The 13263-nt window shown below is 45.2% G+C and overlaps 1 protein-coding gene across 2 annotated transcripts; it reads right to left on the reverse strand.

Moving 5' to 3' along the window:
- Window positions 1-8228: 8228 nt before the first annotated feature.
- LOC133909450 (transcription factor bHLH77-like) lies at window positions 8229-11306 on the reverse strand. Of its 2 annotated transcripts, XM_062351886.1 has the most exons (8): window positions 9996-11297; window positions 9690-9905; window positions 9530-9595; window positions 9363-9431; window positions 9166-9240; window positions 8838-9062; window positions 8665-8758; window positions 8229-8572 (listed from the first exon to the last, which is right to left on the reverse strand). In XM_062351886.1, the coding sequence occupies exons 1-8, from the start codon at window positions 10665-10667 to the stop codon at window positions 8535-8537; spliced, it is 1455 nt and encodes a 484-aa protein (XP_062207870.1). In that variant the 5' UTR covers window positions 10668-11297; the 3' UTR covers window positions 8229-8534. The 2 variants fall into 2 exon arrangements, with proteins under 2 accessions (XP_062207870.1, XP_062207869.1); XM_062351885.1 differs by having other exon boundaries at window positions 9690-11306.
- Window positions 11307-13263: the final 1957 nt, after the last annotated feature.

The raw sequence follows: 13263 nt of genomic DNA on the forward strand, positions 1-13263 counted from the left end.
CAAGTCCTAGATTTCATGGAAAGGTTGTTTCAACGTCGACTAACTTGTTAGGTTTCGTCATCCGTCTCGAACCAACATCATGTGAGCTGGAGCTGCCATTTTGCCTTGTCATCGTAGCAAGTATCCATGCCCGTCCAAGCTACGCAGACTATTCTGTTATCCCCAGCACTGATTTTTTGACGATCTTCTGATGGTTCAGTTGCTCAAGTACGCCTTAAATTTACCTGCCCCGTCTTCACATCGATCCGACCTCCGGGCACTTGCTTCAACGCAAGTCGCAAGGCTAGGCGCCTACACGAGCAGGGCAGCAGTTCTGGACGTGGTTTAATGTAATCGATGTATTGCTTGAGTTTTGAGGATGGGTTATACAGAGTATAATATTTAGAGGGCAAGAAGTTTCTCCTAAAGATAAGGTAGATATACTAGGATTACAATCAAGCGTTGTGGACAGGAAGAGCGTTGCGAACACTATGATAGGAGAAATCGACGAGTTACTCAAGCAGATGGTGGTAACCTTTTATGCCGATGTCAAGGTAGCCAAGAGCGAGATGAGTAATCGTGATCGACTTAGCTGTAGTTGGGTTTGCTGGTGATGAAGTAGCCACACATGAAGCCATGGGGACAAGAAGGCACCATGGTGACGGGGTGCAAGGAGGCCCAGGGAAGAAGATGGTGATGCAGTCGAGACAATCGTTGAGATAGAAAGTTGATGCTGAAGACGCTATCGAGGCCGCCATTCATGAGGCATGCATCGGGTTTGTCAGGCCCGGGAACGCGTCAGGGATGAAAGCACGTACCAGTGTTGCAAATACTAGAGGTGTTAGAGAGAGGGCCCAACCATACGTCAGTGTCTGAGGGACCAGCAGAGAAAGCCTTCAAGATGGTTGTGGCGCATAGTGCGGCGTGGGGTAGAAGGTGCCGATGTATCCCATAGTTGCTGGAGTAGATGAATGTAGTTGCGGAATAGACGACGACAAGGTTGTGCTGGACGAATGCGGAAGGGTGCAGGGGCCGGACGATCAGGAGGGGATGCGGCAGCAGTGCTCGATGAGGCCGGCGAAGAACTCGATCAGCGTGATGAAGACCATGTGCACCGATAATTGAGGCGATGACACGCCAAAGAGAGGTGTCGTCATTCGATCGGAGAGTCATTGATGCACAGGAATGACGATGTAGGGTGACAGCAAGAGCCACCGTTGGTTGGATCGTGCTTGGAAAGGCATTGTGGCCATGGGTGGTGATGACCATAGGAGGCAACATAGTAGCCCGAGGGAGTGATGCAGCGTCAGCCTCGGTACTCGGAGATGAGACGAGCGTACTCATGGACGAATATTACGGGAGCCAGGAGGAATTGCGCATGATCGACTGATCAAACCGAGGGCACGCGACAGAGGCGTCCCGATTGGTGGTGGTGAACGATGAACCGGCGTGGAGCGCCGTGCAGATGGAGTGGTGAGGCAACGACACATGAGGGCGTACCCTGGAGCGCCACAAGCCCGACTATGCCGCTCGTTCGGAGATGAGGAGTGGCTGGTGGAGTCGACGCCGATGTCAGAGTAGAGGTGCGTGAGATTGATGGGTTGTGGGCGAAGCAAACCGATCTTTCATAGGAAAAAATAAAGAGAAGATATCGATCAACGAGAGAGAAATAAAAACCCTATCAACAAATCGGTAAAAGACTCTATGGCGACCAATCGATACGATTGGCCACATGAATACTAACTATGGGTTGCGCAGCTCCCATGAAGATCATAGAGATTGATCTCCCCGGAGGGTCGTGGCGGAAGCGATAATTTGGAGCTAGGATCGAAACCTAAACTGATACTAGGAAGAATATGAAGATGGCTTAGTGTGATCCATGTATTGCTGTCTCGAGAGCGGATTATATAGAGTACAGCGGTTGGAGGGAAAAAGACTCTCCTAAAAATAAGACATTTATGCTAAGATTATAATCAATTCTATACTATTATATCTAGACATATCTTAACCTCCACTACTTAAAAAATACAAAATAGTTCCTAAAACCTTCCCACACCCTCCACGTTCTGCCTCTACGTCATGTCAGCTTCGGAGAAGTGAGAACGATAACCTGCAAGAACAGTTGCCTACAAGAGGGATTATCATAAACAGCGCAGCAGGCAGCACTGAGGTTCCACAGCAGCAACGAAGGAATCATCGCGTGCTCCGGCTCGAACATGAAGCAACCTGCATATCTCGTTCTAAGAGTTGGTGCCAGTAAAGGTGAATCAACGCACCAGCAAGGCAGCAATTGGGAACGCGTGGGTATTTGTAGGCGATGCGGCTGCCGCTGTGTTTGGCAATCGGGTCGGCGCGGGAGCTGGGTGCGGAATAGGGCTGTCAACTAGCCGAGTTCAGCCAGTTCTTTTTAAGTCGAGGTAAATTCGAGTTAAAGATCTAGTTAAACTTATAATCAGTCTTAAGCTTGAATTTTATAGAAACTCAAGTGGAGGTCAATTCGAGTTAAAGGTCTAGCCAAACTAATAATAAATTTTTATCTTGATTTGTTAGTGTCTCGATTTGAACTCAAATCGAGACTAGAGTGAGTCTCAAGCTTTTTTAATAGATATATTATAAACATATGTGTATGTAGTTATATGATCTAAGTTTAGGTAATTGGACTTTAGTTTGAATGGTAAAGTTAAAAAAATAAATTTGACTAAAACAAATGAACATTGAATATGTCTTGACAAAAAATAGTTAGAATTAATCGAGTTTTAGATGAGCTATTTAAGCTCAAACTCGATAGGCTCGTGAGCTTCTAGCTATACTAGAGCTTAACTTGTTAGTGTCTCAAGTCTACATCGTATTAAGTCTATTAGCGCATCAACCTGTGCGATTGCACATGCTAGAAATTTAGCATACAACTGAATTTTAGATATTTATGTTAATAATAATTGTATGCTAAGATACATCAACTATTTATATTTAAATATTAGAATATAAAATATAAATGTAATTTTTATTCATAATATTGAAATCATATTTATTATTGTGAATAGATCTAATTTATAATTTTCATTTTATGTGTTATGCAAATTGATTTTTATTTGTTTCTTGATTTTTTGAAATTATTATTATTATTTTTAATATCGTCACTGTATCTCATATTATTATTTTTAAATACATTATAAATTCTTTGATATTACTTTTATGTGATAATCCGTATATGTTTGCGTTCTGTTGTTTTAATTTTGTAATATTTGATTACACGTATATTTAATTGGCATATTTTAATTGATTTGGAAAAGTGTGTTTATTGCTAACGTAACTAAGTTGGAGTTTGCTAACGTAACCTTGTTGGACAAAGGATATCTATAAAAAAAAAGAAGGAAAGATCAAGAAGGAAGTAGTCTTAGAGTTGGACTCTGATTTGTTTTTTAATCTTTTATTTCTTCTGGTTGTTGATCTATGGTTACAGTTAGTCAATCAATCAATTCGACGATCAGATGTTTTGCTTTTTTATGAGAATTTCTAGAATTTTTCTAGGATTAATATGGATATCTATAAAAAAAAAGAAGGAAAGATCAAGAAGGAAGTAGTCTTAGAGTTGGACTCTGATTTGTTTTTTAATCTTTTATTTCTTCTGGTTGTTGATCTATGGTTACAGTTAGTCAATCAATCAATTCGACGATCAGATGTTTTGCTTTTTTATGAGAATTTCTAGAATTTTTCTAGGATTAATATGGAGACACCAAAAGGAGCCTCCAATTAGTAAATATAAGATAAGATAGCGAATTAATTTCGAGTAGGTTTTGAGTCTCCAGCTTTTTATAGCCCTGGTGAGGAATTGTCGTTGGCGCGGTGGGAGGATTCAAGCCGTTGGATAAGGCTTCGGGGGTCTGGTGCTTTTGGACGGACGGGATGCAGCATGTATGAATTGGGCCGGTATAAACTGTTGCTTGTTTGGGCTGCAATTAGACGAGCTGTGATTGGGTTCCAAAATAAAAGAGATACTACGGCCCACAGTTGTAACTAAGAGCCCATCATGACTAATTTCCCTTTTTTTTGGGTTCAGCTACTTTTAGTTCCTTTCAGAAGGACTGGAACTGAGACCATTTTGGCTTTGGTCTCTCCTTCTCTCTGCATTTGATGAGGCTGATCGTGCACCGACAAATGCTTAGCTGCATCTATCACCCACTCCTTTACGGCAAGTACATCGATACACGTTAACTGTCTCATAGGTGACGACCACGGTAACTTTTCATACAATACGAGGTAGGATTTTAGTTGATGTGAATAAGAGAGAGGAAGGTGAGAGAGACAGATTGTTGTTTTGCAAAGCAACGGTTCCATAAGCTAAAATTTAGAACTATAAGACTACTTTTATACTGTTGTACGAGTTGTCATTGCTATACAATCTATAATATTCATTTATTTCTTATACAAATTAAGGAATTGTAGGATTACTATGAGACAGATAAAAAGACAACTCGTTAAGATGGTCTAATCGTCTTAAAATTACGTATCAATATATAAGATGATCTATAAGATAGCATCAATGTACTTTTATAGTTGAAGTGCGTGCTTCCATCCAGGCGCTACGATGTACAAAACGTGTGGACCTGCGTACTTGTGTTCGGTTTACTTCAAGTTAATGTCAAAGCTGGTTACTTACTGCAGTACTTCTTTTTCAGTGAACGTTGCTTACATGTTCCTTTTCGGATAGTAAACGTTGCTCACATGTTTTCATCTCAGTGGTGCACAATTCAGATATAAAAAATACATATCCTGGTACTAAGTACTAACCAACTCACACACGACCGGTTCACTTGGCGAACTTTTTAGTATGATAACTTGCACCATGATGCTCGGCTATATGCTAGACCAGGTGAACTACCAGTTGTAGGCTGACCCAGTTGTAGCCATATATAGCACTGCAGTGCGCCGATCTTAGCCCTGCACGTCCAGTCGTCGATCCACACAGGCCACAGCACATGTCGGGTGCAGGGACATCTCAAATCAAAACTCCCGTCCTCGCCGCTGCCGGGCCGACTGATACGATGCGTCGTGTGTGTCCCTGAACCGCGTAACGTCTCCGCGCTCCCACCCAACAGCGAACCACCACCACCACCCCTCGCCACGGCGCCGCCCCTCCGCCTCCGCATCCGAACCTACCACGCCCCAGGTCTAACGAGCCCACGGCGCGCCGCGCGTCGATGTTACTCCGTGCCGAGGCTCCGTCCGTGCAACACAAACCATTGCACGGAGCGGAGTGCATCGCCGGCCGATCGATGACTCGCCCCGTGCGCGCGCGCGCGCGCGCTCCGAGCGGCGCGACCCGGGGAGCAGCCGGTGCGCGACGCGGCCGCGCGTGCGTCCGTCCTCCCGCTCGTTCGTTACATGTTCTACGCGAGCCACCGGACGGTGAGAGGAGAGCTCTGATCGCTCCACGGCATGATTGCGTGGATCACGCAAGGGACCACGCGTACCGCACCGCGCCCCGTCGTCCTCCTCTCTCCATCCGGCCTCCGCACCTTTTGGTTACTAGTACTTAGTACTAACAGAGAGCATCATCAGGACATCAGGATCGAGCAGGAGGCAGCAGGGGAGGTACCCCAATGTCTGCAGGCTGCAAGGAAGGCGCGTACATTACGTTACTGCACTACGCTACACGGGGGCATGTCCCTCGGCCGTGGTGACATGCACACATGGCCGGCTGGACCACGGGCGCAGCCGGACTGACAGCCACATACCAACGCACACAAGCCACTGGAACAGGAGTGGCCCTCCTGCTGCTCCTGTTCCTCATCGTGCCTCACACCCCCAAAGATAGATATCAGGGATGAATCACCTACTCTTCAGGGCTCCTACACCATAAAAGGTGTAAACAATGTCAGAACAGATAACCAATGATATATCAGGGATGAATCACCTAGTTAGAAAGAAAAGCAACAAAAAAAAAGCTATGCTTGCACTTGCTAATCTACTGCACAAGGTCAGGCTGCCCTGGAACAGGAAATGGGCCGTGTACTAGTATGATGGTGTGTACTGGGTATTTGGATTTGACGCAATAATTCGTCTGTACCTGTCCGATGAGTGAAGAGTCTACACCTGCCGATGGGGATTTACGCGAACGCCGACTGCACACCAGCAGAGCAGAGAGGCGACTGTGCGCCACCGGCTTGCTTATGTCGGATGGGAAATGAGATGTCGCTGCTGCTTAGGAGGGGGATCTACATCATGCCAGCTACGAATCAGTGCTGGTAAATGGTAATGGTGTGGTTGTAGCCAGAACTAACGACGGGCGTGTTGCTGATGGGCTAAAACCTGAACCTGACATACCAACCTGTGGGGCACTAATCATTCATGTGCTCAGGGTATGCAGATAAGAAAAAATGTGGTGCGGACTTGTGCCTCAGTTCAGATGCTTTTCTTTCCGGTGAAAAAGAGCCTACCTTTGTAGAGGTACAGGTCAACAATGGCTTCAGTTGATATTGGCTTTCATGATTGCATGACTGATGTAAAAGCTGGAATGGATACAGACAGTTCAAGCTCTTTCTTTTGCATGTATGCAGGCAAGTAAGATTCAGAAATGATGGTTTCAGCAAAGTTGCCCGATTCTTTTGTTATCTCTGCAGAGTGCTAGCATAGCTTTGGACATTGAAAAAGTATCGGTGCCAACAGATGTAGCTGCTGTATGATAGATTGTTTGAACGGATGTTGAAGTTATGTTATGACTACTAATGAACTCTCACAGATGCTGATAGTGATACTAAGCATCTTAAAAGTGTCCTCAGCTTTGGAATTTATACGAGAGCTCACTTAGTTAAAAGTGCCAACATATTAGCGTTTATACGAGAGCTCACTTAGTTAAAAAAAATCAGTCCTTGCTACTGTGGCATAGACCTTATATTTCCGCTAATATGATGTCCAGATCTAGGCCAGCTGGTGATACACATCTCTCATAACTCGTTTGACTTGCGGTTGTGGTTGCGGTTGCGAATTGCGATTGCATCACATCCCCTTTGAAATGCAGCACGCATTAGTCTTCGCTTCAAAGCTAATAGAAAATTACGTCTCACTCCAATTGCATACCTCCCTCGACATGGGAAAACGACGAGGGCAATACGCCCACTCCTGAGCGATACACGCAACAGAAAATCTGGCCGTATCAGTTATCTTGCCACGGTCCTCTTTATTTTATTTTTATTTTTCTGGGGGGGGGGGGGGGGGATAGGATAAAAAATAAAAAAGTTCCCGGTGTTTGCTCATGACAGAACCATGATCCTACATGCAGGATACAATGCCAGTTCATGGTAACCACGATGTCGCCAGTAACATAGGTTGCCCCTTCATGTCGAAACCACGAACTCCTGTGCAAGACACATCGCATTGTACCGCCCTGTTTCCTGCTATTAAATGTATCATCTCTGTTTCTCGTTCTGGTCGCAGAACAATCTCTTCTAACTTACGAAACTGTCCCACTTATTTTGCTCAAGATTTACAGGGCATCTGGTCAGAACAGTAGTGCTCCAGTAGTTAAGGTTTGGGGCAGAGTAATTGGTGTACATGGATCTGGAAGCAGTGAACTCTATTCTAAGATCTTGGGTCCAATTTAGTTATGATTTCATAATTTGGAGCTAGCTTAGCTACGTCTTGCACAAGATCGTTCGGTCCAACTCAAGAAAACGAGTGACCAGAACAACTCGCTCCGCTTATTCCGTTTTGGAGCGTGCTCACAGCCTGGATGATTTGGACTCACTGAAGTGGATTGGGAGCTCGAATTCTTTTTCTGTTTTTCGAGCAAACGGGAGCTCAAATCCTTAGCGACTAAAGAGAAAGGAGATTCTTAAAAAAAATATCTGATAGCTATAGATGAGCAGGAGCAGGATAGCATCGCACTGAAAGCCGTTGCACTGCCTGTCTGATGGACGCCTAGCATCTCTGGGAAAACCAATCTAAAAAATATGAAAGGGGAGGGCTCCTCAGCACTAAGCACTGCCCCAGTGCTGTCTCTTTCTTTGGGTACTTATCAGACAGCTAAAAAGCAGCCACAAATCCACTCCCAGCACAACTTGCTTCTTCCTTCTGTCCATGTCCTTTTGCACTACCTCTCTTCTTGGCTAATATATTCCAGAACGAAGAATCCTGGTTTCTGAGCTCCAAGCACCAACCAGACGAATGCTATGCCGCTCAGCATGATGCAGGAATCAGAAAGTCTATGATTCATTAAGAAACAAGGATTGCAGCTTATGGAGGTGAGTAAATGCAGGCATAAAGGATCTTAAATATATATATCAGCTACAAATATAATGACAATACAAATGATATTACACGTCTTCCCTCTCGCTTGAGAGGGTAAGGATCTTCTAGCTAAACAAGCGATGATGAAACCAACCGCCGTGCGTGGTGCTTTTCATTGTGTTCAAAGAATCATTACACCAGGGTGAAAATTAGAAGCTAAAACACTGCTAGGGCCCAACGTTGTTAGGTTGAATCTCAGAGTGCTTCCGCTGCAACCTGACCTCTCTTTATATACACGGGCGTCGAGCTTTGGACTGCTTTTAGCTATGTCAAAGCTCCATTTTCATGTGGACTGTTTGCAATGAACCTGATCCATGGTAATTAAGTATCAGAATTCATATATACTTATATAGTGATGTCAACTATGATGTCGGTTTAATAGGGTGCTGAAAAGCCTACCATTGTAGCTGTTCGACGAGGTGGCAATCTCGTGACTTTGCCGGATATCCATTTGAACAACACTTTGAAGATCATCTTGCCAGAAAGTCCCAACCTGCGAAGTGTTGATTTTTCATCCTTAGTGTCACTCTCCAATATGTATTTGAACCCAAAGCATTGCTGTGCATTTTTACCTGAGAGGCCGCATCACTACATCCATTGAGAAAGGGATGCTGTGAATTCATCGGTCGGCAAAATGCAGGGTCTAGCGGGTGCATAGAACTCTGGTTGTCCATGCCATTGGTTAGGCTGCAGCCTAGAGGGTTCCCCTGGTGAGGCTGGTTAATGTATGACAGTGGTGCACCTGAGGTCTCTAGTGGAAAATGCGAGTTCTGCAATGGGCCACACGACTGGTGCATCTGGTTACAAACAGAATTGGAACATGAGATAGGATGAACTACTATGTTGCCTCAATAAGATCGAAATAAACATAGTAGTGTGATCATATATGCTTGTCCTCACATCTTTAGGAAGGACGTTAGGCAAATTGTTGAAGTCCAGCTGGGGATTCACAGTGGCCAATTTCATTGACAGAAACTGCAAAATGGACGTGAAAGGGAAGGGTTCAGATGGCATACATAGCCGTTTGTTCCATTCTAAAACGGCAAAACTTGCAGTTTCACAATCATTCCAGCTGTGTATTGACAGTGCGCATATACCTCGACTTGCCGTTGCAAGGATTGCACGTAGTTTATGATTTCATCGAGCATGACTGCCTTGCCAACCACCTGAAACGGGTAACATTTCCCAGTATCCAATCTGAGCACACCAAACTACTCAAGTGACAGCAAGTGCGTGATATCAATGATGAGTGATTTTCTGTTACCTTGTTGCAACCCGGCACAAGATCCTGCAGCAGCTTCATCCTCTGGCTAATTTTTTCCCTTCTAACCTGAATTGTTTAACAAGTGGAGAGAAAACAACACATAAATCTACAGCAAAGATGATTGCAAGAACAATGCAATTGAGGCCACCAAGAATTGTACCCTCTCGGCGAGGCTGTGGCTGTCTGTCGCCTCACCGCGCCTCGCCCGGACATGGATGTAGTCCTTGGGCGGTTCGGGGAGCTTCGACGTGCTATCCTTCCCCTGCTTCTTGCCACCATTCTCGCTGTTGCTCTGCGCAGCCTTCCCCTTGGCCGAATTCTCCTCCGCGCCATTACTCTCGTCCGCCGATTTACACCGCTTCCCGCTGGATTCCTCCTGCAAAACGCTCCAAAAATAAAATATTTGCTCCAAAACTGAACTGCGTGGCGAATTGGAGCACCAAACCGAACGCAATTGTTCACATACCTTGGCGAGATCCTTGGCGGAGGTGGGCATGGGACCGTCCTTGCCTTTCCCCTTGCCGTTTGCCTTCCGCTTCCTTGCATTGCCGTCGGAAGGCCCCTTCAGCGCCATCTCCGCGCTTGCCGACGCCGGATTGGACACCGATGACTCGTCCCGGCCGTTGCCGAGCTCTAGCTCCTTCAATGCGCCGACTGGGCCGGCGTCCGGGAGGCCGAACTGTCCCGGGACGGCGCCGCCATAACCGCTACCGCCGGCGCGGCCGTCAAAGCCGGAAAGCCTCGCCGCGCGCTCGGCGAAGCCTGGGTCGGCGAGGAACTGGTCTAGATGGCCCACGGGCATCAAGTTCTCCAGGATTGGCAAGCCGCCGGCTCCGGCACCACCGACCTGCGGCGGCGGGTAGTGGTGGAACTGGCCCATCATGGAGAGGTTAAGCCTGGGAGGCGAGCTGAGAGGAGTGCCACCGTACTGCGGCTGCGGTGAGATCCCATGGAGAGCGAGGCCGTCAGTCGCCGCGGCGGCCGTCGAGTTCGACGCCGGGGAGGAGACCATCGAGCTGAGCGCCGGGTCGAGGTGGTCGCCGGCCGCGGCCGCGGCCATGGACTGGTCCCAGTTGAGGTTGAGGAAGCACGACGGCGCCGATGCCGGCGGTAGCTGGTCGGGAGACCCGCAGTTCATCTCCGGCGCGCCGAGGCCCCGCCGGAATCGCGCAAAGATCTGCTCTTTCTGCAGCTGGCGTCCGCAATCGCCCAAGAAACCGGGCAATCCCCACACAAGAACACGGATTCCGACCAAGAACACGCACACCCGCGAGCTGCTACCCCAATTGAGCGAAGAAACGCGGGAGGCAAGCAGCGCAGCTCCCACCAAATCCCACTACGGGGCGGAGATAAGGTCCGAGAAGGTAAAGGCAGGAGCTTTTCGTGTGCGTGACAAAGCAAGCAAAAGTGGGGGAACAGTAAAGGAGTGGAAAAGAAGCACCTAAACCAAAGCAAAAGCTTGCAGCAGGCAAAAGCAGAGGGAGAGGAGCTAGCAGTGGTAGATAACTAGAGATTGCGAGTGTGCGCGCTGGGGGCAGTATGTATATAGATAGGTACAGGATGGCATGGGTCAAAATGGATGGCTTATGGGCATCATCACCTCAGCCTTTCCTGCCATGAATGGAGGAAGAAGCTAGAGGGAGAAGCACTGGAGAGAAGTGGTGAGTTGCTTGCCGGAGGTGGGGTGAGGAGGAAAGGGGGATGCAGTGCTGCTGCCTTTATTTGTGCTGTAAACCAAAAGGATATAAAATTTGCTTGTGTTTTGTTTTCTGATCCTGGAATTTTTTTAAGGATGAGGAGATGAAGGTGATGGTCCCAACTCCCAAGCAAGGATGGTGTTGTTTTGCTCATGAAATTGAGAGATCAGCCAATCATTAAATTGGGGAGAGGGCAAGGCTACAAGCCCACAAGGGGACAAAGGATGCTTGGTAGTCTGGGTTAGAATGTTAGATCGTGTACTAGCCAGAAACTAAAACATACTTAATGGTTTTCTGTTTTTAGTTCCAGGATAGAACAAGAGCCCATTGGATGGAAACCGCTGTGATTTGTCTTTGTGTTGTGATAATTGCATGAGGCTGATTGAGGCTTTTAGCCCCTTCGGTTTGAGGATGTTGGTGCCTTAGCGTGGGTGGAATGCATGCATGCTTTTGGTAGAGTCGAGTCTCTTTCCAGCACCTCTGGTCTGATTTATTTGTAGTCTAGGACATCAGTCCATATATTTGAGCAATACTTTTGTAGGTATATATCTTCAAAATTAATAAACTATAATCAGAAATTTGTTTAAAACAAAAACTATTAATACAAGTATTTTTATGTATATTACTGTTCGATTTTTTTAATGGTCGACTAAACTCAATCTAAGCCGACATCTATTTTAATTGGATTTGTAGTGTAGTAGCGCTTTCGGATTTCTGCAACTTTCCTGCAAACTTTTAAGCTGTTTTGCATTCTTGACTTTTGCCGGTTCTTCTTCTAGGGCTCTCCCCTATCACCTGCTAATGAAGTCAAGAAATTTGTCTCTCGGTGTGTTTAGTGTTGAAAGCTAAATAACAGAACTTTGAATTCAAGGAGATTCTACTCTCCCTCTGTTGATTACTCTAAGCTGTTTTTTGACCACCAACAGTGACTAAGTAAGCTCTAAGGTTGAGAAAGTCAACAAAGAGATGACTAACATTTCATTGGATTAATTGCTTCGTTAAGACAAATACAAGATGTACTTTGCACGGTTAGCCACCCATAAATATTTGGGAGAATATAAGGATATAACAGAGACATACATGTAAATCTTTGTAGCACCAAGTTTGTAAGAAGAGTGCAAAATATATACTCCTTCTGATTGCAAATATAGGTCGTTTTAGCCTCCTCAACTATTCTTTAAATATAAATCATTCTCGAATTTCTATCCATTTTTTCTCATTTTTTTTCTCTTTTATTCTCGTCTTGCCCTTATTTAATAAATGTTACCACTCTCATAAATGAATGAATTATCTTTTTCAATGTAGAATAAATGAAGGACAATGAGGTCATTTGATCTACTTTCTTAATCTTTGTGTACAAGTCTAAAACAACTTACATTTGCAATTGAAGAAAGTAGATAGCAGTCTTTATAAAACTCAGTGAAGGGAGTACTTCATCTAGAGCTAGGACATGTAGATAGATACACATAAGCATGCAAATGGCATGAAATACGAGCAGAAACGGTTAGTGCTTTATGATTGGTCCGGCAGATTTGTCCAACCCCATCTGCCCACTAGGATTTCAACACGTACAGTATGATATCTATACTATCGAGAGCAATAAACTACAAGTAGTGTCTAGTGGATACCAGGCCACTTGCTGCTGCTATGTAAAACACAATTTAGACTGTGAAACCGGCCGCTCACATTAGGATTTGGGGACAATACTGCGGTAGGTCTCATGATCTATCTTTGGTACTACCTCTGTTTCTTTTTCATTATTGTTATTGACATTTTACAGTTTTCGAAATGTAATTTTGATTATAACCTTTTATAACTTTATATCAATATGCAATGATAAATTTGTATTTTATTGAAGCATTTGTAAGGATAAATCTAGTTATATGTTTTTTATGCGTTTAATCTTGACAACTTCAGATTTATTAATAGTCAAATATTTATAGGTTTGATCATATATATCCTAAAAGGACAAATAAATAGGAACCGAGAGAGTAGGAGCTGTTAACTGGCCCCTCTATGTCTCGTGGATGCTTTTCA

This window comes from Phragmites australis, chromosome 2 (genome assembly GCF_958298935.1).
Source record: "Phragmites australis chromosome 2, lpPhrAust1.1, whole genome shotgun sequence".
Lineage (NCBI taxonomy): Eukaryota > Viridiplantae > Streptophyta > Magnoliopsida > Poales > Poaceae > Phragmites > Phragmites australis.

Bases quoted from the DNA above. Each gene is read 5' to 3' on its own strand.
- LOC133909450 (XM_062351885.1), bottom strand. From the start codon at position 10,667: ATGAACTGCGGGTCTCCCGACCAGCTACCGCCGGCATCGGCGCCGTCG. The intron at 9,063-9,165 runs GTGAGGACAAGC...GTTTGTAACCAG, and splicing joins CTAACGTCCTTCCTAAAGAT to ATGCACCAGTCGTGTGGCCC. The intron at 8,573-8,664 runs GTAGGCTTTTCA...ACCATGGATCAG, and splicing joins CTCGTCGAACAGCTACAATG to GTTCATTGCAAACAGTCCAC.